Source organism: Ovis aries, chromosome 23, assembly GCF_016772045.2.
Source record: "Ovis aries strain OAR_USU_Benz2616 breed Rambouillet chromosome 23, ARS-UI_Ramb_v3.0, whole genome shotgun sequence".
Taxonomy (NCBI): Eukaryota; Metazoa; Chordata; class Mammalia; order Artiodactyla; family Bovidae; genus Ovis; species Ovis aries.
This window is the reverse complement of record NC_056076.1, coordinates 753,885-777,713: the sequence shown is the minus strand read 5'-3', so window position 1 is coordinate 777,713 and position 23,829 is coordinate 753,885. Positions and strand designations below refer to the sequence as shown.

At 55.6% G+C, this 23,829-nt stretch overlaps 1 protein-coding gene across 3 annotated transcripts in view; it reads right to left on the bottom strand.

The window, feature by feature from the left end:
- Positions 1–2,601: 2,601 nt before the first annotated feature.
- The window catches only part of SLC66A2 (solute carrier family 66 member 2), a 42,179-nt gene continuing 20,951 nt past the window's right edge, over positions 2,602–23,829 (bottom strand). For 2 of the 3 annotated variants that reach the window (XM_027960677.2, XM_027960679.2), the window contains 2 exons: positions 16,907–17,123; positions 2,602–4,099 (listed from right to left, as the gene is read on the bottom strand). In XM_027960677.2, coding sequence (XP_027816478.2) covers positions 3,892–4,099; positions 16,907–17,123 — 425 coding nt within the window. In that variant the 3' untranslated portion in view covers positions 2,602–3,891. 3 annotated transcript variants of the gene reach the window in all.

The window sequence follows — 23,829 nt, the reverse complement described above, 5'->3', positions numbered from 1 at the left end:
GTTCCAAGCCTGTAGCAAATGCCAGAAGGCCACACTTGTCCTTCAGCCTCACCCTGACCTTGCCCTGCTGATCACTGTGGGGCTCAGCGGGGTTGGGGGGCAGACTTAGGGAGCTGTGGGGAAAGGGCAGTGCCTTCCTGCTCCTGCCGTCACCCCTGGGGGCCATGCCCCTTCAGAGGGGGGCATTCCCGCCGCCTCTGTAGAGGCCACGTCCCGCCAAGTGACGGGGGCGCTTACAGCTCCAGTTCCTTTGAGGGGGGCGTTTGCCAGCCCTGACCTCTGACCTCCCTTCCATAGCCCTCACCTGCTCTCCCCTTGGAATGCCCAGCAACGCTGCAGGCCTGCATATCAGCCAGGGGCCCCACGGCCTCCCCGGGCGCCTGGCCCCCTTCCCGGGCGTGCAGCTGCTGGAAGCTGGTCGTGACCGAGCTGCTTCTTCTCCGGGGAGGGGAGGGTCTGTGCTGATGCGGCTCTTCCACCACACGCCTGCTCCTCTGGAGGAAACGACTTCCTCCTGGGCAGGGGGGCTCACCGACTGTCCCTCCAAGGGTTCGGTCAGTGGTGGGACAACCCCTGTTTGCTGCGGTGGCTCTGAGGGCCCCTAGGAGCCCTGTAGAACCAAAGCCACCGTGGGTCACAGGATAGGTGCCGTGGGCTGTGAGTGCCCTGGAGTGGCCCTGTGGATCTGAGTGGATCCCCAAGCCTCCAGGGGTTTGGAGAACCACGTGGGGACGGGGGCACACTGCTCCCCAGCACCCAGGCAGGCCACTCGCCCTGGCTTTCCTGCTCCTCCTCGCATCCCTGCTGCGACCCTCCCACACGGTCCCTCGGGCCGAGTGCTGGTGGGCCTCTGCTGGCCGTGGCAGGAACCTAGGCCACATAGGGTTGGGGCTGGGGGCAGGAACGGGCCTGGTCCCTGCCAGCCTGTGGCCCCACACTCACCCAGGAAGCCCACACCAAGACGCTCCTTGGGACGGTCTCTGTGAGTCCTGCAAGACATGATGCGCCACGGCTGCTTCCTGCCAGAGCTCTCTGGTTTGTCTGAACACGTCTGTACACGTTTAAAGAGGGTGGTCTGTGTCAGTGACACTCCAGGGACCTTCAGCAAGCAGCCCCCTACCCTCAGGGCTGCTCCTGCGCATGCTGTAGCCTCCCTGGGCCCGCACTGGCCCTCCACCGCCTCAGCTGACCCCTGGGGGCTCAGGGATCCACTCAGATCCAGAGGGCCATTCCAGGGCTGAACATACTCTACCGTCAGTGATGCGGGTCTGAAACCCCCATATCTGCTGCCAAAATAGGCCCAACTCCGGTGCCTCTTACTTCAGGGGAAAATGCCCGCCTCCCCCCCCCCGCCCCCCCACTGCCGCCAGTTTCCTCCCAGCCAGCTGGAGTCCAGGACTGGCAGCGAGTGGTGCGCGGGCTGTGGGCAGGCGGGCGGCTCTCCGAGCTGTTCACCTGCTCTCACTCTGAGTGATGCGGTCACTTGCCCAGGAGCCGGGGCAGCAGCACTGTCTCATTCCCATTTCCAAAGTGTCCCCCTTGTTGAGAAGAAGAGCTATGAAAGTGACCCTCATATATTTTTCTCACTGGGAGCCCCAAGTGAAGTTACTATTAAAAATACCTCCCTTGCCCTAGTGGACGGCTTGTCCAGGGCCTGGACACAGAGCCCTCTTGGCCCGTGCGGCACCAGGCCTGGGAAGCCGCCCGCTCTGCTCTGTCTTGGAAGGGCAGCTCCTCAGAGGAACACAGGAGCTGCTTCTGAGCTGGTTCTCTGCTCATCGGTCAAGTCACAGAGGAGGCTACAGGTAAGTTTTCAGGAACAAAGATGGGTTCCCCAAAGAGGCACCCCATATATTTTTTTGCCTTTTTAAAAAAGTATTTAAACTTTTACTGAATAATTTTTAATTAAAATAGTTATTCTGAATTAACACATTATCAGATGGGAAATAAACATCCATGCCAGAGCAGCACCCCTGCCTTGCACTACTCAGTACAGGGAATCCGGGGTCCACACTGAGACCCTGTGCTGCCCGGGGTGGCCGTGTCAACTGTCACCAGCTCAGGTCAGCTCCAACGGCCGACTTCACCCTCAGACGCTCCAGGGCTGGCGTGACTCATCGAAAAAACTTAATTCCCTTTCATATATCTTGACTGGGTGGATTTTGTTTGCCTTGCCCCCATTGTAAATGCTCTAAAACAAGCTGCTTAGTAGAAACAGATCCAACTCGATGTTCTATACAGAATTGTGCATTTTCCTTGAAATACCTCTTCTGGCCTTTATAGGAGACGCTCCCCAACCTCTTGAGACATTCCGTTGTCAAGGGAACTGTGTGAACTGATGGAGACCAGGGGGCTGCCTCCTTCAGCCTGGTCCTGCTGGCCCAGGGAGGTCACTGTCTGAGGGATCTGAGGGGCGACCCCGGTGTCACACGTCAGCACTTTCCCCCAGGGATCTGAGGGGCGGCCCCGGTGTCACAGGCCAGTCCTCTCCCCCAGGGCAGGGTGCTGGCCCAGCACTTCCCTGGGATCCCCTGAGGTGAAGGACAGATGGGCCCTTGACTCTGCCCTGGGCTGTGCTCCAACTCCACTCACGAGGCCACACTGGATCCACAGCAGTTTATTGAGCTAAAGTCACCCTGACAGGACCACGGGGCCCCCACAAGGGGCACGCACGGCACCGCCGCACCCGGTGACAGACGTCTCCTTTCATTTTAAAAAATAAACATTTTCAGAGCATTTTGCAGGCCAGAGAGCTGCACGGGATCCTCAAACATTCAGGAGCTTTTGAGGAAAATTCAGGAGGAGGAGACGGCTTCGCACGCCTTCCACCGACCACACAAACGTGGGTGCTTTGGTAGCAGCCCAGGGAACGTGGATGCCACAGGCCCTCCGCCCAGCAGGAGGGGAAGTGCCTGTGGGAAGCCTGCAGAAGTGTCTAGAACACTTGCCTGGGAGGCTGAGATGCCTGTGTAGACTGAAGAGGGCCCATGTCAGACACAGCAGACGCAGAGGGCTGCGCAGAAGGTGGGGGCAGCAGCGGGGCCTCTGCACAGCATTGAGAAGCCTGCCCCGCCGCCCCCTGCCCTGACCCACAGGTACCTCCAGGCCTGGAAGACGGACGCCTTGGGCTGTGTCTGCAAGGGCACAATTCCCAGAGGGAAGGGATGCCTGGGGCGGCCCAACCCCGGACCTGGGCCCCCAGCCTTCCTGGGTGCGCCTTGGGCCCACCAGCATCCAGGCCCTCCTCCCAACAGCCCGGGCCCACTCCAGCCACAGCCTGGCCAGACGCAATTGAGTCCACAGAAGCCTCACCAGAAGGGGCTGGTGGAGCAGCAAGGCCACCAGGGCCTGGAAAGGTGCCAACCTGGAGTGAGGAAGCCGGAGCCCTGCGTCCCACATGGCTGAGCCCGACGCTGCGGTGCATCACCCCAGCCAGCCTGAGACCGTGGGCCCCTCAGGCAGGGACCCAGGCTCCCCGGTGCTGTTTCTCACTCCCACCTCGTCTCGCCCCTCCTGAGACCCCCTGGCCTGGCTGCAAGCCCCCCCACCTGCCACATCAGGGCCCCGGGGCCCGAGACCTGGAGGTTCCCAGAGGTCCCGGGTCCCGCGGGGCACCCCAGGTTCCCCAGTTGTGTCCTGAGCTGAAGTGGAAGAGAGGCCTGCTTTCCGTTAGCTTGAGAGCGCGGCAGCCCCACCTGGGGAGACCTGCTTGTGGAGTCCTGGGCGGCAGAGCGCAGCGTTGGCCCTCAGGCCCCACCATACCCAAGAGCCAGAGGCCAGGCGAGTCCCCCACGGCCGGGCCTGTCTTGGGGCTGCGGTGCCCACTGCCCATGTGGGGCACAGGTGGCCGGGCCAGGAGCCCTGGCCCCGCGTCCTCATCCTCTGGCCACCTCAGAGGGCCTTGGCACTGGCGGGGTGGGCCGCGTGGGGGGCCGGCTTCAGAGGGTAGCGGGTGAACACGCAGGCCTGCGCTAGGATGGCCAGGTCCACCAGCACCTGCAGCAGCCCGCACACTGAGAACTGCAGGGGCGCCCCGTTCAGCAGGAAGTAGGCCGTCTTGAAGGTGTCGCCACTCGTCCACATGAGGACCATCTTGATGCTGCAGAGACACAGAAGCGGTCAGGGGTCACTGACTGGGGTCAGGGGTCATAGATCGGGGTCAGGGGACTTAACCCAGGGGTCAGTCCGGGGACATGCCAGACTCTGGCCCACCCTCCTGTCCTGGCTGTGAAGCCACCACATGCATGGCCGCAGGGACAGGAAGGCCCTCGAGCAGGAGAAGCCTCAGGTCTGTGGGGCAGAGAAGGGCGCCGCAGGGCCAAGCTCACGTGGGCTCACAGATGTCCCGTCCTGGCTGCAGGCACAGCAGGTGTGTGGCCCTCAGGTGACATGCGATGGCCTCAGGCAGGAGAGGCCCATCACACCATGTCCCACAAGGCAAGCTCGCAGCACGAGAACTGGCCTGGGGGGCAGCCCTCTGCCCCCCACACCTGCACCCAGGGCACTAAGCAGGAGACCAGGGGCCTCTTTTGGGAACTCCTGGCTCAGCCAGGCTCCTCGCTCCAAAGATAGCCTGACAGTAATCCCCTTCTGGTCATCGATGGCACGCCCAGAGTCTCAGACCAGTCCTTGGAGCAGAGAGGGGTCCCGTGTCACGGACCGCTCGTGTCTGCACACACCTCTCCACGTCTAACACCCGGCCGGCCAGGTAGCACGCGCCAGCACACTGTTTCCCTGCATAAAATGTTTAAATCAGACCCATTTCCACAGCAGGCGAACCTTATGTGGCTGATTAAGCCAGGCCACAGTTTGTGGGGGCAGCTGCCTCTCGGCTCTGAGGACCCCAGGGACAGGATGAAGGTCTGAGCCATCTATGCTGAGGGCAGGGCAGGCACTCCGTGCTCCTGAGGTGGCCCCATCCACCTGGGGCTGGGAGGCCTCTGACCCCAGGCTGGTTCTCACCAGTAAAGCCAGGCAAGGGGCCGTGACCCGTGTCCAGGGTAGTGATCCCCAAATCCCCAGCTCTGTCCACTGGAGCATCAGACGGACCACACAGAAGCAGGGCAGAAAGTGGACAGTTCCCCCAACCTGCACTCTCGAAAGCTGGAGCTTCCAGGACCCTTACTCAGGAGAATGGTTCAGGCTGAGGCTCCAAGCCCGGCCCCCATCCACCCTGCAGCCCGGCGTCTGCGTCCAAGCAGCCCTGCGACTCTTGCTGGCTTACCGTGTGGGCTCACACAGTGTTTAAAGACTTTGGTTCTTAGTTAGCTGATATAACTCTGCATTCAAACAGCAGGATCACTATACGTCACCAGTCCTTTTTCTCTGGCTGCTTTCACCATTTGAATTTGGTTTCACAGTCTGTGACAGAATGCACGTTTGGGACTTGCTGAGTATCTTAAAATCCGTACATGGATCTTGCACTAAATTTGGGAAGTTTTCAGACATCATTTCTTCAACTCTTTTGTGCCACTCTCGCCTCTCCTGGTCTCAGGTGACACAAACGTTAGACATCTTGCTGCTGTCCCTGAGTCTGTTCTTTTTTTTCCCCTATTATTTTTTTCCTGTTGTTCAGAATGGATGATTTGTATCAATCCTCAAGTTCATTAATTTGTGCTCTGTCATCTCCATTCTACTAATGAAGTATGTTTTCTGTTTAGCTACTGTATTTTTCAATTTAAAAATCTCTAGTTACTTTTCTCATAGCTTTTATTTCTCCCCTGTGATGGTCTATCTTTGCATTCATTTCAGGAGTATCTGCTATTGCTCTTTAGAGAATAGTTACACCAGTGCCTTTAAGATCTGGTAACTCCAGTCTCTGTGTCGATTCTTTGTTGTCTGTGGTCTTTTGAGAGTTGTTGAGATTTTCCTAATCTTCATGGTGAGTAATTTTGGTTAACATTCTGGAGATTTTTAACACTAAGTAAGGAGACTCTGTCTTACTGCAATCCTGTGGAGAATGTTTTTTTGTTGTTGTTCCAGCAGGAAACTGACATAGTTCAGTTCGAGCTGCACATTGTGGCTGTTATTTGGGGACTATGGCTGAATTCAGTTCAGTTTCCAAAACCACTCAGATCTGCACAGCATGGCCAGCAATCAGTGGCCAGCATGGGACTTGGGTGGCGGTCTGCCCCAAAGGTCCTGGGGGAACCCCTTTCCACGCCCTAGACAGAAAGCTTTCTGCCCTGTGCACCTTTCTGGGCTTGGGGCTGTGCAGGAGTCCAGAATGACAGATGTGGGAAAAAAAGATGCGTCCTGTCATTCATGTAATGCGTCCTCCCACAGTCCGCCCGCTCCTGTACCCAGGACTGCTCCACCCATCCGGCCCTGTCTGTAGGTGCACCCAAGGGAGACATGGGCCCGGCATGAAAAAACCCGAGGTTGGTAGTCTGGGGAGCATCCATCCTGAGTGTACTGGCCTCTGCTGACTGGTCCCTGAGGATGAGACCTACTGGACCCTGGACAGAGGCTGAGGACCGGGAGGGAGGGTGTCTTGTTGCTGTCCTCTCTTCTATGTGGCATCTTTCCCCACAAACTTGTGCCCCTCTCTCCATCTGAATTCTGTCCTTCTCTGGAGCACCAACTCAGAATTTGAGAGTGAAGTAGTAGTGTGCCAAGTGGCCTGCAGGTGACTCTACATCATGGACACGGAGGGGACTGGATGGGACCACCCACAGCGGTGTCTGGAAGGAACAGCAGGTGGGGGGGTGGGGTGGCGCACAGGGGCTGCCTGGCAGCGGCAGACCAGAGCGGCAGAGATGCTGGCCTGCCAGCGAGGCTACTCACAGCTCTCCAGCTCACAGCACTTCCATTTCAAAGGAAACCCACCCCCATAGAGCAAGCATTTCCAGGAGAAGCTCTGACAAGCAAGCCCAATTTCTGCAAACAGCTGTGAAGATGGGAAGAGAACTAACGTCGTAAATCAGTCTAGTTTCATTCTACAGTGCTAAGAGCCAAGGCACAGTCTCCCCTAGAGACACCAGAACTTAGCAGGAGACCCAAGGACCCTCCCTCCCAAAACAGACACCACGTGGTGGCCTGTGCAGTGCCCCGTTTAGAGGGGAGATGCTGAGGCACAGACAGGTTGGGTGACTCACCCAAGGACACACAGCAAATGCCTCGCAGGGTGGAAAGGCCGCAGAGGGGTGGCAGAAGGCACAGCTGAGCCCGTCCCAGCTGGTGTCTCTCTGGGCCTGAAAGCCCAGGTGCACCTTCGCCCTAGCAAGCGGAGACGTGTGGGCAACGCCAAGAGCTGGGCTCTGCCTGACATACACACACATTTTTAGGTGCCCAGATGCCTCTCCTGGCCCTGGCCCTCAGTTGGCTCTCGCCCCAGAAGCAGGAATCCGACAGCCTTTCAAGGCCCCACAACCAGCCCCGCGTGTTGAGGGCTCAGGGCAAATGTTTAATCAAACTGTTCCTCCCAGTCCAAGTACCACCCTGAGCCGCGGGAGCCCACGTGCCAGGAGTGGACACTTGACGTACAAGCTCATGTTCCGAACCCCCTGGTCACCCTGGACCCTGCCCCCTGTGGGCATGTGCACAGGCCCAGACCCCGTCTCCCCCATGGGGTCAGGTCACCTGTTACCCTCAACAGCTATCAGGTGGGCCAGCCGTGAGGCCCAATTACCACCGTCCAGCAGGCCAGGGACGTCCTAGTGTGTATCAAGGCCGGAGTGTGCCCACTGCACATGGCGGGGTCTCTAGGAAGACCCCTCCTCGACTGAGGGCTGCCAGCCCGGGGTTCGGACAGCACAGGGAGCCCAGGGCACGGAGGAGCTGTGGGAGCTGGTCTGCGCAGGTGGAGACTGTCCCCAGGCTGCATTCTTCGGCTGGGGGTGGGCAGGGTGGGTGGCTTGGGAGCCGACTCCTCTCCCGCGGCTCCTCCTCACCCTGGCCCCAGCTCCAGCGCCTGCGCCCTGTGCCTGATCCTCCCCACGAGTTTAATCCGGGATCCCGTTACTTCACTCTTGGCACCAGCTTTTTTCCTCCGAAACCGAGCAGCCCGACGACTATTCCTAAAATACTTCTCACCTCACCCTTGCCCCGGCCAGCCGTCCAGAACACCTCTCCCCAGCCAGCGCCCACGCAGCACGACCCTCACTCCTGCACTGGCCTCGCTGGCGCCCCCGTGCGTCCCTGCCGCTCCGCACTCCCACCGCCGAGCCCCGCCCACACCTCCCTCCTTCCCCGCATCCAATCGCTACCGCTACTGCTAAGTCACTTCAGTCGTGTCCGACTCTGTGCAACCCCATAGACGGAAGCCCACCAGGCTCCCCCGTCCCTGGGATTCTCCAGGCAAGAACACTGGAGTGGGTTGCCATTTCCTTTTCCAGTGCATGAAAGTGAAAAGTGAAAGTGAAGTCGCTCAGTCGTGTCCAACTCTTAGCGACCCTATGGACTGCAGCCCACCAGGCTCCTCCGTCCATGGGATTCTCCAGGCAAGAGTACTGGAGTGAGGGGCCATTGCCTTCTCCGTCCCACCCATCCAAAGCTCCCCCAAAATTCAAAGCCTACCCAGAACACAGGAGTAGGTCTCTGTGACCAAGGGTCACAAGGTTTCTTAGGTGTGACACCAAAGGCATAGCAATTAAAAAAAAAAAAATACACTTCATCAAAATTCAAATCTTTTGTGCTGCAGTGTAAAAAGATGGCCTGCAATGGAGAAGATGAATGCAAACCAATAAGAATATTTAAAGATCTCTACAAGTCAATAAGGAAAGCAATCAAATTTTTACATGGGCAAAAATCTGAAGAGACATTTCTCTAAAGAAGATACACAAACAGCCAATAATCACAGGGAAAGGTGTTTGATGTCATCAGTCATCAGGAAAATGCAAATCAAAGCCACAGGAGACCTGACTTCACACCCACACGGACGGCTATGATGAGAAGGTAACCAGTGCTGGTGAGGCTGTGCAAAGGCCAGAATCCTGCACCTCCAGCGGGAACATAAAACGGTGCGGCCGCGACTCACCAGCTCCACTCCTAAGTGTGTCCAAGACAGAGGAACACATGTCCGCGCAGAAACTGGCACACAGACAACACTGTTGTTCACAGCAACACTGCTCATGGTTGCCAAGAAGATGCCAAACCGCCCAGACGTCCACCAACTAAAGAGGAGATCAGCAGAGCTTGACCTGTGCGCACAGTGACTGTCACTCAGGAAGGATGGACACTGGCCGCTCACTGTGCATGGCCTTGGGAGCATGACGGAGAGTGAAAGCAGCAGAGAGGACCACGTGCCGTGTCATTCCATTTCTCTAACGCGTCCAGAACAGACAGAGCCGTGGAGACAGAAAGCAGATCAGTGGTTCTGAGGCCTGGCCGAGGTGGGGGCAGTGGAGAGTGATTGCCAGCGGGCACGAGACTGCTTTTCAGGTGACGAAACGCCCTAAAGTTAGACTGGCGATGGCTGCACAGCTCTGTGAATGCACTAAAATCCACTGGATGCGGAGCTTTAGATGGGTGATGGTGTGACAAGTTACTGCTCCATGAAGTTGTCTAAGTTCCAGGGCTTTGGCTGGACTCTAATTCCAGCCCTCCTCATCTCCTGACTGGCCCCTGGGTGTGCAAGTGTGGTGTGTGCTGTGGTGGAGGTGTACCTGCACACCCACATGTGCACTCTAGTGGGCATCGTGCACGGCACCTCCACTCACGATGGCAGGCTCACCACGTCAAGGACGACACAGAGGACAATGGGTGGGGGGCTGAGAGTGACGTACATGTGGCCCCAGGGAGATGCCACCCTGATTCCCAAGCAGCTGAGGCCCCAGGCTTGAGGGCAGGTCTGGAGCTGGACCAGGTGAGCACTTCCCTGATGCTGGACGCTGCTGTCAAAGCCCAGAGTGTCCTGGCTGGGACGAGTCAGCAGCCGGCCCGAACTGCTGCACCCGGAAGCGTCCCCGCCTCACAACACCACACATGTGACCTCCTCCTGGGGCCCCCGCGGCCAGGGCCAGCGTTGTCTCTGAACACCCCTCCATCCACCGGCCTCCTGCCTGCCCCTCCCTCTCCTCGGTCATAACTGGATCCACCACTGGTTTTCCCCACGTTGGCCCCCTTCACCCACCCCCAGGCTCTCCAGTAATTACTTGTTGGGGAACATCTTCTAATGCAGCAAAATGCGGAGGAAGGAGGAGGGAACCTGGCTACAAGTTGCCATTCAGGGCCGCAGTGCTAATTAGTGACCTTATTTCAAAGCTGCGTCAGTTTCTGTTACTGGTTCAGAAGCATCATTCCAACAATCGCTTAACATTCTGTAAAGGGAAATCATTCAAAAGTACCTCCTGCATTTCCTCCAAGGCAGAGGCAGCAAAAGCATGCATGTGAGTGTGTGTGAATGTGTGTGCACGTGTGTGAATGTGTGCATGAGTGTGCACACCTGTGTGTGTGAGCGCACACCCTCTGAGCAGGGCCCCTGGGAGATGGCTGAAGCTGGTCTTTGAGCAGGACCTCACAGTCCCTCCCCTCTCGCACCCCCTGATGGTCTGAGGCCGAGTGTCCCGCAGCAGACCTGAGCTGGCCTTGACCGCAGGGCTTCGAGAGTTCCGAGTCCCAGCAGGTCCAGGGCTGCTCCATCTTGGGGGTGAAACAGAAACCTCGCTGGGGGACACCTGAGGATGCTCAGATCAGCCCATGCGGTGCAGCTGCTGGGCAGTGGGAATGGGGGCCAGGGGCAGCCATGAGCCCAAGTCTGGAGTCCAGGCGTGGACACCGGAAAGGGTGGGAGGGCTCTGGTCCTGAGCTCTGGATGGGAGAAGCCAATCTCAGGGGGCTCCTGTGTCCTCGCCAGTGGGGCTGTCCACCGGCCAGAGTGTCGCGGGCTGGGGCAGGTTCTGGTTTCAGGCTGAACCGGGCCACCACGTGCACACCCGGCACACCACCTTCTCTCCTCCAGGCCGGGGTGTGGACAGGTGAGGGGCACTTCCCTCAAGACCCCACCGTCCTCACTTCCGCCTGGGAGCCAGCCATCTGCCCCCCAGGAATCCGGCTGCAACGTGTCGGGGTGGACGCTCAGGGAACTCCGGCCGCCACGGCTCAGGCAGAGGGCGCGGAACCTGGGGGCACAGGTCAGACCAGCCCCAGCTGCACAGGGACACCCGGCGCCTCCTGCCCAGGATCACGGAGTCGGGCTCACTGCCCTTCAACGGCCAAGCCATTCTGGGTGCTGGGGACACTGCAAGGAAAGAAGGCCCCTGCCCTGGGGACAGTGCCACAACCAGACTGATGAACTTTATCAGGGACAGAGCAGAGACTGGGCTGGGGCTGAGGGAAGACCCCTGAGAGGACATGCAGAGCCCAGGTGCCCGTGAGCTGGGCTGAGAAGCAGACGCTGGGGCGGCCTGTTTACACAGCGGATTCAGATTTAATCCACTGTCGCGTGAACATCCCATCATCTTACAGGTTCTCTTACACAGACTTCTGCGAAAAAGAACTAATGTTACAGGAAACAAAACTGCATGAGGCTCCACACCTGCACTTTCTCTCCAAGCACTCAGCTTGCTCACTAAGAAAGAGGGTTGCTGTTCAGTTGTCATTTCCAACTCTCTAGAGACCCCGTGGACTGTAGCCTGCCAGGCTCCTCAGTCCCCGGGTGCTGGGTCTTTAAAAGCACACAGAGCAAGGTCACCCTGCACAGACCCCAGCTCGATGCCCAGGAGCAAGGAGCACAGCCCTGCCCTGAGCCCGGGGCCCGGGGCCCCGTCACCACCCGTTGCTGGCACAGCCCCACGTCACCTGCACCATCAGCTGGCAGGGTGCGCGGGCAGCAGTGCAGGATGGCCCCAGGACCGGCCCTGCAGACCCCCCAGAGCCCGGCTGTCCTCGCAGAACCATCCATCCTCATCACGCTGCCCCAGAGCCCGCTCTTGGGCCAGCAGCTGCCTGTTATCAGGTCAGTCTCCTTAACGAGGACGAGCGCAGTCTGGAGAGGACCCTGCACAGGCAGCCAACTGGAGCAGCGACGCCGGCCTCCTTTGCAAGCTTGGGGCCTGCTCAGGACCCGCTGGTTGACGACCGGGCCTCCACCCCACGCAGGGCTAGCACTGTGGCACCTCCAGGCCTTCTCATACCCACTCAGCCAGAGTGCGGGCTCCCGCTGCCTGCAGCCCCAGGGGAACTCCTCTGCCTCTGTGCCCTCACACCCGCACCCCAACTCCTCACCCCAGCACCCTGACCCATCACCCCAGCACCCTGACCCCTCACCCCAGCACCCCGACCCCTCACCCCAGCAACCCTGACCCCTCACACCAGCACCTTGACCCCTCACCACAGCAACCCAACCCCTTACCCAAGCACCCTGACCCCTTCCCCATCACCCTAACCCACTACACCCACACCAACCCCTCACACCCCAGCACCTCGATCCCTCATACTAGCACCCTGACCCCTCACACCAGCACCCCGACCCCTCACACTGACCCCTTACACTCCACACCTCAACACCTCACATCCACACACCCCAACCCCTCACAACCCAGCATTCCGACCCCTCACACCCCAGCACCCTGATCCCTCACACCTGCACCTGACCCCTCACACCCCAGCATCCCAACCCCTCACACCAGTACCCTGACCCCTCACCCAAGCACCCTGACCCCTCACCCCAGCAACCCGACCCCTTACCCAAGCACCCTGACCCCTCACCCCATCACCCTGACCCATTACACTCACACCGACCCCTCACACCTGCATCCCGACCCCTCACCCCAGCACCCTGACACCTCATCCCAGCACCCCAACCCCTCACACCCCAGCACCCCGATCCCTCACACCCACACCCCGACCCCTCATATCCCACACCCCGACCCCTCACACCAGCACCCCGACCCCTCACACCGACCTCTTATGCCCCACACCCTGACACATCACACCCACACACCCTGACCCCTCACACCCCAGCACCCCGATCCCTCACACCTACACCCGACCCCTCACACCCCACACCCTGACCTCTCATGCCCCACACCCCAACCCCTCACACCCCAGCACCCCAACCCCTCACACCTGCACCCAACCCCTCACACCCCGACCCCACACCCATAAACCCCAACCCCTCACACCAGCACCCCGACCCCTCACACCAGCACCCCAACCCCTCACACCCCAGCACCCCACCCCTCACACCAGCACCCTGACCCCCTCATACCCCACACCCTGACCCCCTCACACCAGCACCTCAATCTCATCACAGCCTGTGCCCCAACCCCCTCACACCAGCACCCTCAGGAGGTGGGCAGGCGGAGTCAGGTGAGCGGGCACCAGGGGAGAGGGGCTTGCGGTCACAGAGCACAAGACCACGCTCATCCCTCATGTCCTAAAGTCAGGACCTCCTCAGACAGCACTGCCCACCCCCCCACAGCTCCCCAGGCTCCCCTCCAAGTGCCAGGAACTTCTGCTTGTCCTGTCACTGAGGACAAGAAGTAGTTGCCCCCCACCCCACTGAGGCCAGAAGTGGGATGGCCACGCCTGTGGCGGCACTTCTGCGGAGCAGCCCCAACCTCTGCAGTCCGGCCAGGCATCTTTCCAACATCACCTTAGCTGGATGAGTCACTGCAGCCCCACCAGGGACGTGGTACCCACCAGGGACGTGGTGCCCACCAGGGACGTGGTGCCCACTGGGGCCTTCTGCAATTTTCGCCACTGGGTACAAATTCTCTACGAATTAGCCCAATTGGCTAGGTACCCACAGTGGTAAATTTTCCATGTTCATAAACGCATCCCCAAGGGTTCTCCTATTTTCCAAAAGTGACTTAGAGAATCAACTATTTGAATCCTTCGTTAGTTCATTCAACAAATATTTACTGAACTGCTGTAATTTTCCAAACACTGTCAGATGTTGGGGAAAGAAGGGGATGGGATGCAGTCCATGTCCTCAAGGTCATCAGTCAAGCGGATGAGCTGGCAAGTGGAAACATGGTTGAGCTGTGGTTTTCCAGTAGTCGTGTACAGATGGGAGAGGTGGACCATACAGAAGACTGAGTGCCAAAGAACTGATGCGACTGTGGTGCTGGAGAAGACTCCTGAGAGTCCCTTGGACTGCAAGGAGATCCAACCAGTCCATCCTAAAGGAAATCAACCCTGAATATTCACTTAAAGGACTGATGCTGAAGCTGAAGTTCCAATACTTTGGACACCTGATGTGAAGAGCTGACTCACTGGAAAAGACCCTGATGCTGGGAAAGAGTGAAGGCAGGAGGAGAAGGGGACGACAGAGGATGAGATGGTTGGATGGCATCACTGACTCGATGGACATGAGTTTGAGCAAACTCCAGGAGACAATGAACAGGGAAGCCTGCCGTGCTGCAGTCCATGGGGTCGTAGAGTTGGACCTGACTTAATGACTGAACAACAATAGGGAAAAACAACAAAATGACAATGGCTTTCTCATCAGAAGCCATGGAGACCAGAAGGAAATGGCACATTTTTCAAGGTCTAAAAGAAAAGAACTATCAAACCAGATCCTACATCAGCAGAAACATCCTTCAGATGAAAGGGTATCGAGACATTCTCGGAAAAGTGAAAACCCTGCCACCACCTGACAGCCTTAGAGGGTTGTTGTTCAGTTGTCATTTCCGACTCTCTTGAGACCCCCGTGGACTGCAGCCTGCCAGAAATTTCTCAAAGCAAGGGGAAAAAAAAACCAACAAGAAAAGGAATATTGGCGTAGGAAGGAAGACAGAATATCATAAGCAAAAATAAACACAATAGACTTTCCCATTCCTCTTCAATTTTGTGCATTACACTGATTGAAGCAAAAATTTAAACATTATCTGATGTTCTAAATATGAATAGAGAAAATATTGAAGAAAATTATAAGCGGAGGTGAACACTTTATGTATATAATGCATAATGTATTAAATATATCATCAAAGGAGGTAAAGTTTCTACCCTGCATCCCAAGTGGTAAAATGATGACACAATTATGTGGTAAGTTATATGCATAATATATTACTTAGACAAGTCACTAAAAAATCTGTACAGAGAGACACTCACTCAAAAGCACTATAGGTAAGTAACCACTAAATAATAACTCCCCCTTCTCCCCTCCTCCAGGCCCTGGCAACCACCATGGTTCAGTTCAGTTCAGTTGCTCAGTCATGTCCGACTCTTTGTGACCCCACGAATTGCAACACGCCAGGCCTCCCTGTCCATCACCAATTCCCGGAGTTCACTCAAACTCACGTCCATCGAGTCAGTGATGCCATAGCCATCTCATCCTCGGTCGTCCCCTTCTCCTCCTGCCCCCAATCCCTCCCAGCATCAGAGTCTTTTCCAATGAGTCAACTCTTCCCATGAGGTGGCCAAAGTACTGGAGTTTCATCTTCAGCATCATTCCTTCCAAAGAACACCCAGGACTGATCTCCTTTAGAATGGACTGGTTGGATCTCCTTGCAGTCCAAGGGACTCTCAAGAGTCTTCTCCAACACTACAGTTCAAAAGCATCAATTCTTCGGCGCTCAGCTTTCTTCACAGTCCAACTCTCACATCTATACATGACTACTGGAAAACCATAGCCTTAACTAGACGGATGTTTGTTGGCAAAATAATGTCTCTGCTGTTGAATATGCCATCTAGGTTGGTTATAACTTTCCTTCCAAGGAGTAAGCGTCTTTTAATTTCATGGCTGCAGTCACCATCTGCAGTGATTTTGGAGCCCAGAAAAATAAAGTCTGACACTGTTTCCACTGTTTCCCCATCTATTTCCCATGAAATGATGGGACCAGATGCCATGATCTTAGTTTTCTGAATGTTGAGCTTTAAGCCAACTTTTTCACTCTCCATTTTCACTTTCATCAAGAGGCCTTTTAGTTCCTCTTCACTTTCTGCCATAATACCTCCTATGAATTTGACAACTCTAAGCTCATATAAGTGGAATCACATAGTATTTGTCCTTTGTGATTGGCTTATTCCACTGAGCATCGTGTCCTCAAATTTCCCTACTGAAACCTGTGTAAGAATTTCCTTCCTGTTAAGACTGATTAATTTTCCACTGTATGGACGGACCACGTTTTGCTTATCCATTCAACCACTGATGGACACTTGGGTTGTCGCTCTGTTATGAACATGGGCTTATAGTATCTGTTCAAGACCATGCTTTCAATTCTCTTGGTTATACACCCAGAAGCAGAATTGCTGGGTCACATGCAGGAGACATAAGAAACTCCAGTTCAATTCCTGGGTCGGGAAGATCCCCTGGTGGAGGGCATGGCAACCCACTCCAGTATTCTTGCCTTTCAGAATCCCATGGACAGAGGAGCCTGGTGGGCTACTGTCCCTGGGGTCACAAAGAGTCAGGCATGACTGAAACGACTTAGCATATAGTAGTTCTATTTTCAATATTTTGAGGAAATGCCACACTGTTTTCCACAGAAGCTGTACCATTTTGCTTCCCATGAACAGAACAGAAGAATTCCAATTTTTGCACGTCCTCACTAACTCCTGCTGTTCTTCCAACAGTCACCGTTTGAACGCGTGAGAGGCAGTGTCTCTGCAGTTTTCACTGTATGGGTCTTTCTCCTCCTTGGTTAAGTTAATTCCTAAGCACTTTACACTTTCTGATGTTATTGCAAATAAACTATTTTTGCTTCACTGGGGAGTGCCTGGACCTGTTCCTGGTGGTGCCAAAGTGGAAGAGGCTGCTGTGTTATCTCCTGCATTAAAGGGCTTGAACCTTCTGCCTTCCGGAGACATCCGTGGACCCCCACCCCATCCACGGCTCACAGTGAGCTGCCTCACAGGAGGCTCTTGGCCTCCCCTCACCTGCTGAACAAAAACTCACCTGCTTGCACACCAAGAGATCAGGAGAGCAACGAGCAAACCGAAACTGCTCATGCACTGGCAGTTTTCCCAGCAGAGCTGACGACCAAGCAGCCACAGCTGCACATCTGATGTCTGCCCCTACCTCATGCCCTCCGTGGACTGGTGGCGGTGGTTGCGGTAGAGCTGCGGCACACCCAGCATGGCCTCGGTCAGCACGGCCAGGAAGCCCAGGGTCTCCACAAAGAGGGCCGAGTCAATGGACAGGTAGGTGATGTAGCCCGCCACGCCAGTGAAGGCCAGGACGCACTGCATGTAGTCTGCAAAGCTGCTCCAGTGCCAGAAGTGGTGGGGGTCGAAGTCTAGGGCAAAAGAAACAGACGTGAACTGGGGGCGGGGTCGAGGGCGAGCTCAGTGTGAGGAGGACGCGGGTGAGGAGGGCGAGGTCAGCGTGAGGAGGGCAAGGTCAGCGTGAGGAGGACGTGAGCGAGGAGGGAGAGGTCAGCGTGAGGAGGGCGAGGTCAGCGTGAGGAGGACGCGGGGTGAGGAGGACGCGGGGTGAGGAGGGCGAGGTCAGCGTGAGGAGGACGCGGGTGAGGAGGGCGAGGTCAGCGTGAGGAGGACGCGGGTGAGGAGGGCGAGGTCAGCGTGAGGAGGGCAAGGTCAGCGTGAGGAGGACGCGGGTGAGGAGGGCGAGGTCAGCGTGAGGAGGACTCGGGTGAGGAGGGCGAGGTCAGCGTGAGGAGGACTCGGGTGAGGAGGGCGAGGTCAGCGTGAGGAGGACTCGGGTGAGGAGGGCAAGGTCAGCGTGAGGAGGACGTGAGCGAGGAGGGAGAGGTCAGCGTGAGGAGGGCAAGGTCAGCGTGAGGAGGACGTGAGCGAGGAGGGCGAGGTCAGTGTCAGGAGGACGCAAGTGAGGAGGGAGAGGTCAGCGTGAGGAGGACGGGAGCGAGGAGGGTGAGGTCAGCGTGAGGAGGACTCGGGTGAGGAGGGCGAGGTCAGCATGAGGAGGACGCGGGTGAGGAGGGCGAGGTCAGCATGAGGAGGACAGGAGCGAGGAGGGTGAGGTCAGTGTGAGGAGGGCGAGGTCAGCATGAGGAGGACGCGGGTGAGGAGGGCGAGGTCAGCGTGAGGAGGACTCGGGTGAGGAGGGCGAGGTCAGCGTGAGGAGGACTCGGGTGAGGAGGGCGAGGTCAGCGTGAGGAGGACAGGAGCGAGGAGGGTGAGGTCAGTGTGAGAAGGCGAGGTCAGCATGAGGAAGACTCGGGTGAGGAAGGCGAGGTCAGCGCAGGAGGACGCGGGTGAGGAGGGGCGAGGTCAGCGTGAGGAGGACTCAGGTGAGGAGGGCGAGGTCAGCGTGAGGAGGACGCGGGTGAGGAGGGCGAGGTCAGCGTGAGGAGGACTCGGGTGAGGAGGGCGAGGTCAGCGTGAGGAGGACTCGGGTGAGGAGGGCGAGGTCAGCGTGAGGAGGACTCGGGTGAGGAGGGCGAGGTCAGCGTGAGGAGGACTCGGGTGAGGAGGGCGAGGTCAGCGTGAGGAGGACTCGGGTGAGGAGGGCGAGGTCAGCATGAGGAGGACGGGAGCGAGGAGGGTGAGGTCAGTGTGAGAAGGGCGAGGTCAGCATGAGGAAGACTCGGGTGAGGAAGGCGAGGTCAGCGTGAGGAGGACACGGGTGAGGAGGGCGAGGTCAGTGTGAGGAGGGCGACGTCAGCGTGAGGAGGACGTGACTGAGAGTACTCAGGTACTTGAACAAATATCCGCCCCCAGTCCAGGATGTCGGCACAAGCCTGGAGGGGAATGGTGCCCAGAGAAGAGCCTCGCGTCACCCATGTCCGCCCACCCTCCAGGGAGGGCCCCGGGGCTTCACCCTGGCTCCCCAGGCTGCAGCGCCCATGTGACCACCTCCCCTCTCTTGCTCGCTCCCTTCAGGCCATCACTGTCTCCAGTCTGCTGGCCCCTGTCCCACCATGTCACAGGCAGGTTCAGCAAAGCTGTTTTAGCCAAAAACATTCATCCACACAAATGCCAGAAATGAGGCCCAGCGAAGGTCAAAGGTCACCCCGTGGTGCTCAGCGGCACCAGCGCCCTGTCGAGCCCCTCCCCTCAATGAACACCGAGGACAGGACCCCTCCCTGAGTCCACCGTGACAGACATGCAGGGGAACACAGAAACCAAATAGTGGGGTTAAGACGTGGGGAGAGGGTGTCCCTGGGAGCGCGAGGTGCCCAGACCTTGGCCGCCACCCGCCAAAGAGCTCAGTTACATGGCTGCCATTTGCCAAGTCTGCAAAAAGATCTATGTTTACACAAAGAAGATACAAAATTGTGTTTTATGTAACTAAACTCATTTGTGACAAAAAACACAGCCTCAGATAAATTTAAAGAATTCCTTTTGAAACATATAGTCAGATGAGCCCTCACCCACTTTCTGCCCCCAGCACAACAGACAGAGCAGCAGCCTCCCCATCAGCCTGGCACCCGCGAGGGCCCTGAGCGGGCAAGCCAGGCCACGCAGGAGGAACCTAGCGCTGGCAAGGTACACTGCACGTGCCAGCTCCCAGGACTCAACGCTTAGGGACCTGCCTTCTCCGAAAGATTAGAGCCAAATAATTCACTTCAAGAGGGGCAACCCCAGTGGCTCAGTGGTAAAGAAGCTGCCTACAATGCAGGAGACTCGTTCGATGGGAAGATCCCCTGGAGAAGGGCATGGCAACCCATTCTTGCCTGGAGAATCCCATGGACAGAGGAGCCTGGTGGGCTACAGTCCATGTGGTGGCAAAGAGTCAGACATGAGTCAACAGGCACATACAATGCAAGAACCTCAGCGACAAGAACATGGATCTACTAACGGGGAGTAATTGGGATGAGTTGCAGTAATGAGCCTAATTCCTGCTGTTCAGGTTTACAGACCTTCAACCATGTGGGTCAGACTCCACACTCCAGACAATACTCAGGCATCACAGCTCTCAGATTACCACCCGACAGTCCCACCACCTGAGCACCCACTGCTGCAGCTGTGACAACAGTGTGGTCACCGCAACCACCAGCATTGCTGGGACAACCCCCGGCAGTAAACCCGACTCCAGCGTGGAACCATCATTCGCCTTCTGAAGCTGAAGCACAGGCCTGCTGGAGGACCACACCCAGGAACCAGCTGGCAGCCCAGGCGAGAGGGCAGGCGGAGCAGGGGGGGGCAGGAGGGGCCAGGAGGGGACATGGGTGCGGTCCCACAGCATCACCAGGCCCCGCCTCTGAGTGAGGGCAGGGGGCCTAGAAACAGTTATGCAACTTGCCTACAGTTCTATGGTTAGGTGCCAAGGGACCAAATAGACATGGTTTGAATAAATAACTCAAGGGTGTTTTCTCAAAGGGTCCTAATGATTGCAGTGAGACATCATCATCAATGAGCATGAATTCCAGTAAAGGAGTAAACCTGCCCAATTCAATACTCATTTGACAAACAGCACTCAAAGAACAAGATTCAGGAGGCCGGTTTGTGCCTCCAAGGCCAGCATTACTTGGTGACCGCTGCGTGCCCTCCAGGGGTGCAGACAAAGTTCCCTGAGGACAGGAAAGGGCATGAGGAGGCAGGATCAGAGTTGGTCAGGGGGAAAGAGGACAAATCACAATCAACTCCCACTTTCCGAAGCCTATCCCTGCCATATCTCAGGCAGAGAAACATCTCTTTCAGGAACTCCCCTGTGGACCACTGTTTCTGACGTTCCAGAAAAACATACCAGTACCTGGGAGCGGCTGGCCCCTTCCAAGAGGACACATCAGAGAAACATGGAAGGAAGGAGAAAGAACCTTCACATGCATTTTAACAATATTTATCACATATCCGAGACAAGACAGGATGGCAGAGTGTGATGAGATCAAGAAGACCAAAAGCCCCACAGAGGACCAGCTGCATTTCCCAGAACTAATCTCAGAACGTCTAAAGCCCACAAAAATATTCAGTACACTAAATTCACACTGTCTGATATATCTGATCAAAACTGACCATTGGAAAGGGTAACTAAGTGGGTGAATGCATATGACTTTTTTCTTATCATTTAAATCTTATTAATAGATAAGGCTCCCCTGGTGGCTCAGAGGGTAAAGAATCATCCTGCAATGCAGGAGACCTGGGTTTGATCCCTGCATAGAGAAGATCCCCCGCATAAAGAAGGGAATGGCACCCCACTCCAGTACTCTGGCCTGGGAAATCCCACGGACAGAGGGGCCTGGTGGGCTACAGTCCATGGGGTTGCAAAGAGTCAGACATGACTGAGCAACTAACGCATACACACATACACACACACACACGACCAGGGACTACTCAAACAAAGAAGGACAATGTAGCAGGGGGTTTTAGCACATGGAAAGCTAACCATATAACAATTACACTAAGGTGGGCTGGCTATAAATAGACATATGTGTTTCCACTAAGATCAGGACCAAATCAAGCAAGTTCGCTCTCATCACTTCTAATCAACACTGTGCTAGAGGCGCTATCCAGAGCAATCAGGCAAGAAAAGGGGGGAGAGGAAGAAGTAAAACGATCTGTATTCACAGATGACACGATCTTCTTATCAAATATATAAGGGACCCATTAAAGCCCACGAGAACGAACAAATGAGCTCGGCAAGATTGCAGGCTATCAGAGCAACTTATAAAAGTTAACTGCATTTCTACATACTAGCAGTGAACAATCAGAAACTAAGTTTAAAAAGCAATACCTTACACGATACCATAAAAGATATGAAATACTTAGGGACAGATCTGACAACGTGCAAGACGGGTACACTGAAAACTACAAAACACTGTTGAGGGCGACCAAAGAAGACACAGGTAGGAGGACAGCCTATGGAGCTCCTATGCTGGAAGTCTCAACGCTGTCGTGTCAGAGCCTCCAAGGCCAGCCCCGGGCATGGTGCTCTTCAGGGGGACTCACCCAGCGTGCCAGCGTAGTCCCAGCTGTGACACACGGCCACAGGACTCACAGCCGAGTCAACGAAGGGAAAGGCAGGTGGGCAGCGCCCAGAGGACTCCAGCTGTGGCTTCCAGGAGCCTCTCCCTCGGATGAGCTTGATCCTCCAGCAACAGACAGCGATCAGGGGAGCTCACCAAGGCCTCAGTGCCCAGAGTTTTTACCAGGGGCTGGCCACGTGACACCCTCCGCTTAACACACAGTGAAACTGCAGACGTCCAGAAGGACAGCAGGTGTCCAGACAACTGAAGCACAGAGAGCACCTCTTGCCAATTCTGGGAACAATGGGAAGTCTCCCAAAATCAGAGTTCCCAGACATCACTCAGGGGCCTGCTGGGGAGGCAGGCCTCTCTAAGGACAGCAGCCCCAGCGTGGCTGTGGTAACGCCCTCTGCACAATCATAATGATTAGTCTCCCCAGATTATAGATTCAAGATAACCCGAACCAAAGTCCTAGCATGCTTAATGTAGAAAGTGACAAACTGACCCTAAAATCCACATGGAAAGGCAAAGCACACAGAACAGAGAACAAAGCCGGAGGACTAACACTACCTGATCCAAGCCTCAGTACCAAGCCAGTAATTAGGACAGCGTGGTGCTGGCACAGGAACCGAGAAATAAATCAATTCATCAGAACAGAGTCCAGAAACGGACCCACACAGAGAGAGCTGACTTCTGACAGAGATGCATAGGTGATTTAGCGGGGAAAAAAGACAGTCTTTGGACATCCATACACAAAAGCAGTAAAGCTGAATCCATACCTCACACCAGAAACAAAAAGTAACTCACAGTTAATTAGATCACAGATCTAAATGTAAAACCTAAAACTACCAGGAAGAAAAACGGAGAAACCTTTGTGGCCTTGAGTTTGACAAAGATGCCTCAGATCTGACACCAAAAGCACAATCAGCAACAGAACAAACTAATAAGCTGGGCTCCATAAAAAATTAAAAACTTCCGCTCGTCAGAAGAAATTACTGAAAGAATGAAAAGACAAAGCACAGACAGGGACAAGAACCTGCAAGCCATGTATCCAATGAAAGGACCTGTATCCAAAGCATTAAACACTCACAACTCAATAAGAACAACTTTTAAAGGGACAGAAGACCTGGATACTTCACCAATGAAGATTATAAGGATGACAAAGAAGCACACGAAAAGACATGACGTCATCAGTGAAATGCAAAGACAGACAACAATGAAATGCCACCACACACCTACCTGAATGGAAAAAAAAAATTTTTTAAGGTCCATACAAAGTATTGATGAGGATGCAAAGCAACTGGAATTCACACACTGCTGGTGGGAATGCAAAATGGTATAGCACTTTGGAAGACAGTGCAACAATTTCTTTAAAAATTAAACATACACTTACCATATGATCCAGCCAGTCCACTGCTAGGTATATACCCAAGAGAAAAGAAAGCACATGTTCATATAAGACCTGAACGCGAGAGTTCATTCACAGTTTCATTTGTAACAATCAAAAACTGGAAATGATCCAAATATCCGTCAACCAGTTAATAAACAGAAAACTTGTAATATAACCATATAACTCAACAATAAAAAGGAACCAACTGTTGATACACTCTACACCCTGGACAAATTTCAAAACAATTATGCTCAGTGAAAGAAACCAGACAAAACAGTATGTACTGGATGGTTCCAAATTCTGGTGAAATTCCAGTAAATGTGTCAAATTCTAGTAAATGCAAATGAATGGTGAAGGAAAGCAGATTAGTACTCGGGGGAGGTGGGGGGTCACAAAGAGGAAAACTGTGGGGTGACCAGCATGTTCACTGTCTTGGTCTGGGCAAAGGCTGTACCCAGGCCCAAGCTGACCAGAGCTCCACACTTTGATGCGCTCATTGCATGCTGATCAGACCTCAGTAAAGCTGCTAAAAGGAAACAGAGCTGCTTGAGTGGACAGGGAGCTCCAGAGGGGCCTGAAGAGCAAGGGCAGGGGGGACAGGCCCTCCGTCTCGGGAAGCCCACCCTCATGGCTGAGTCTCAGCGCTGCACGTGGGCTGGATGAGACCTGGCGCGGCTTTATCTGCCAGTTCTCTGGGGCAAAGAAGGGGCCAGCTTCCTGGTTAAG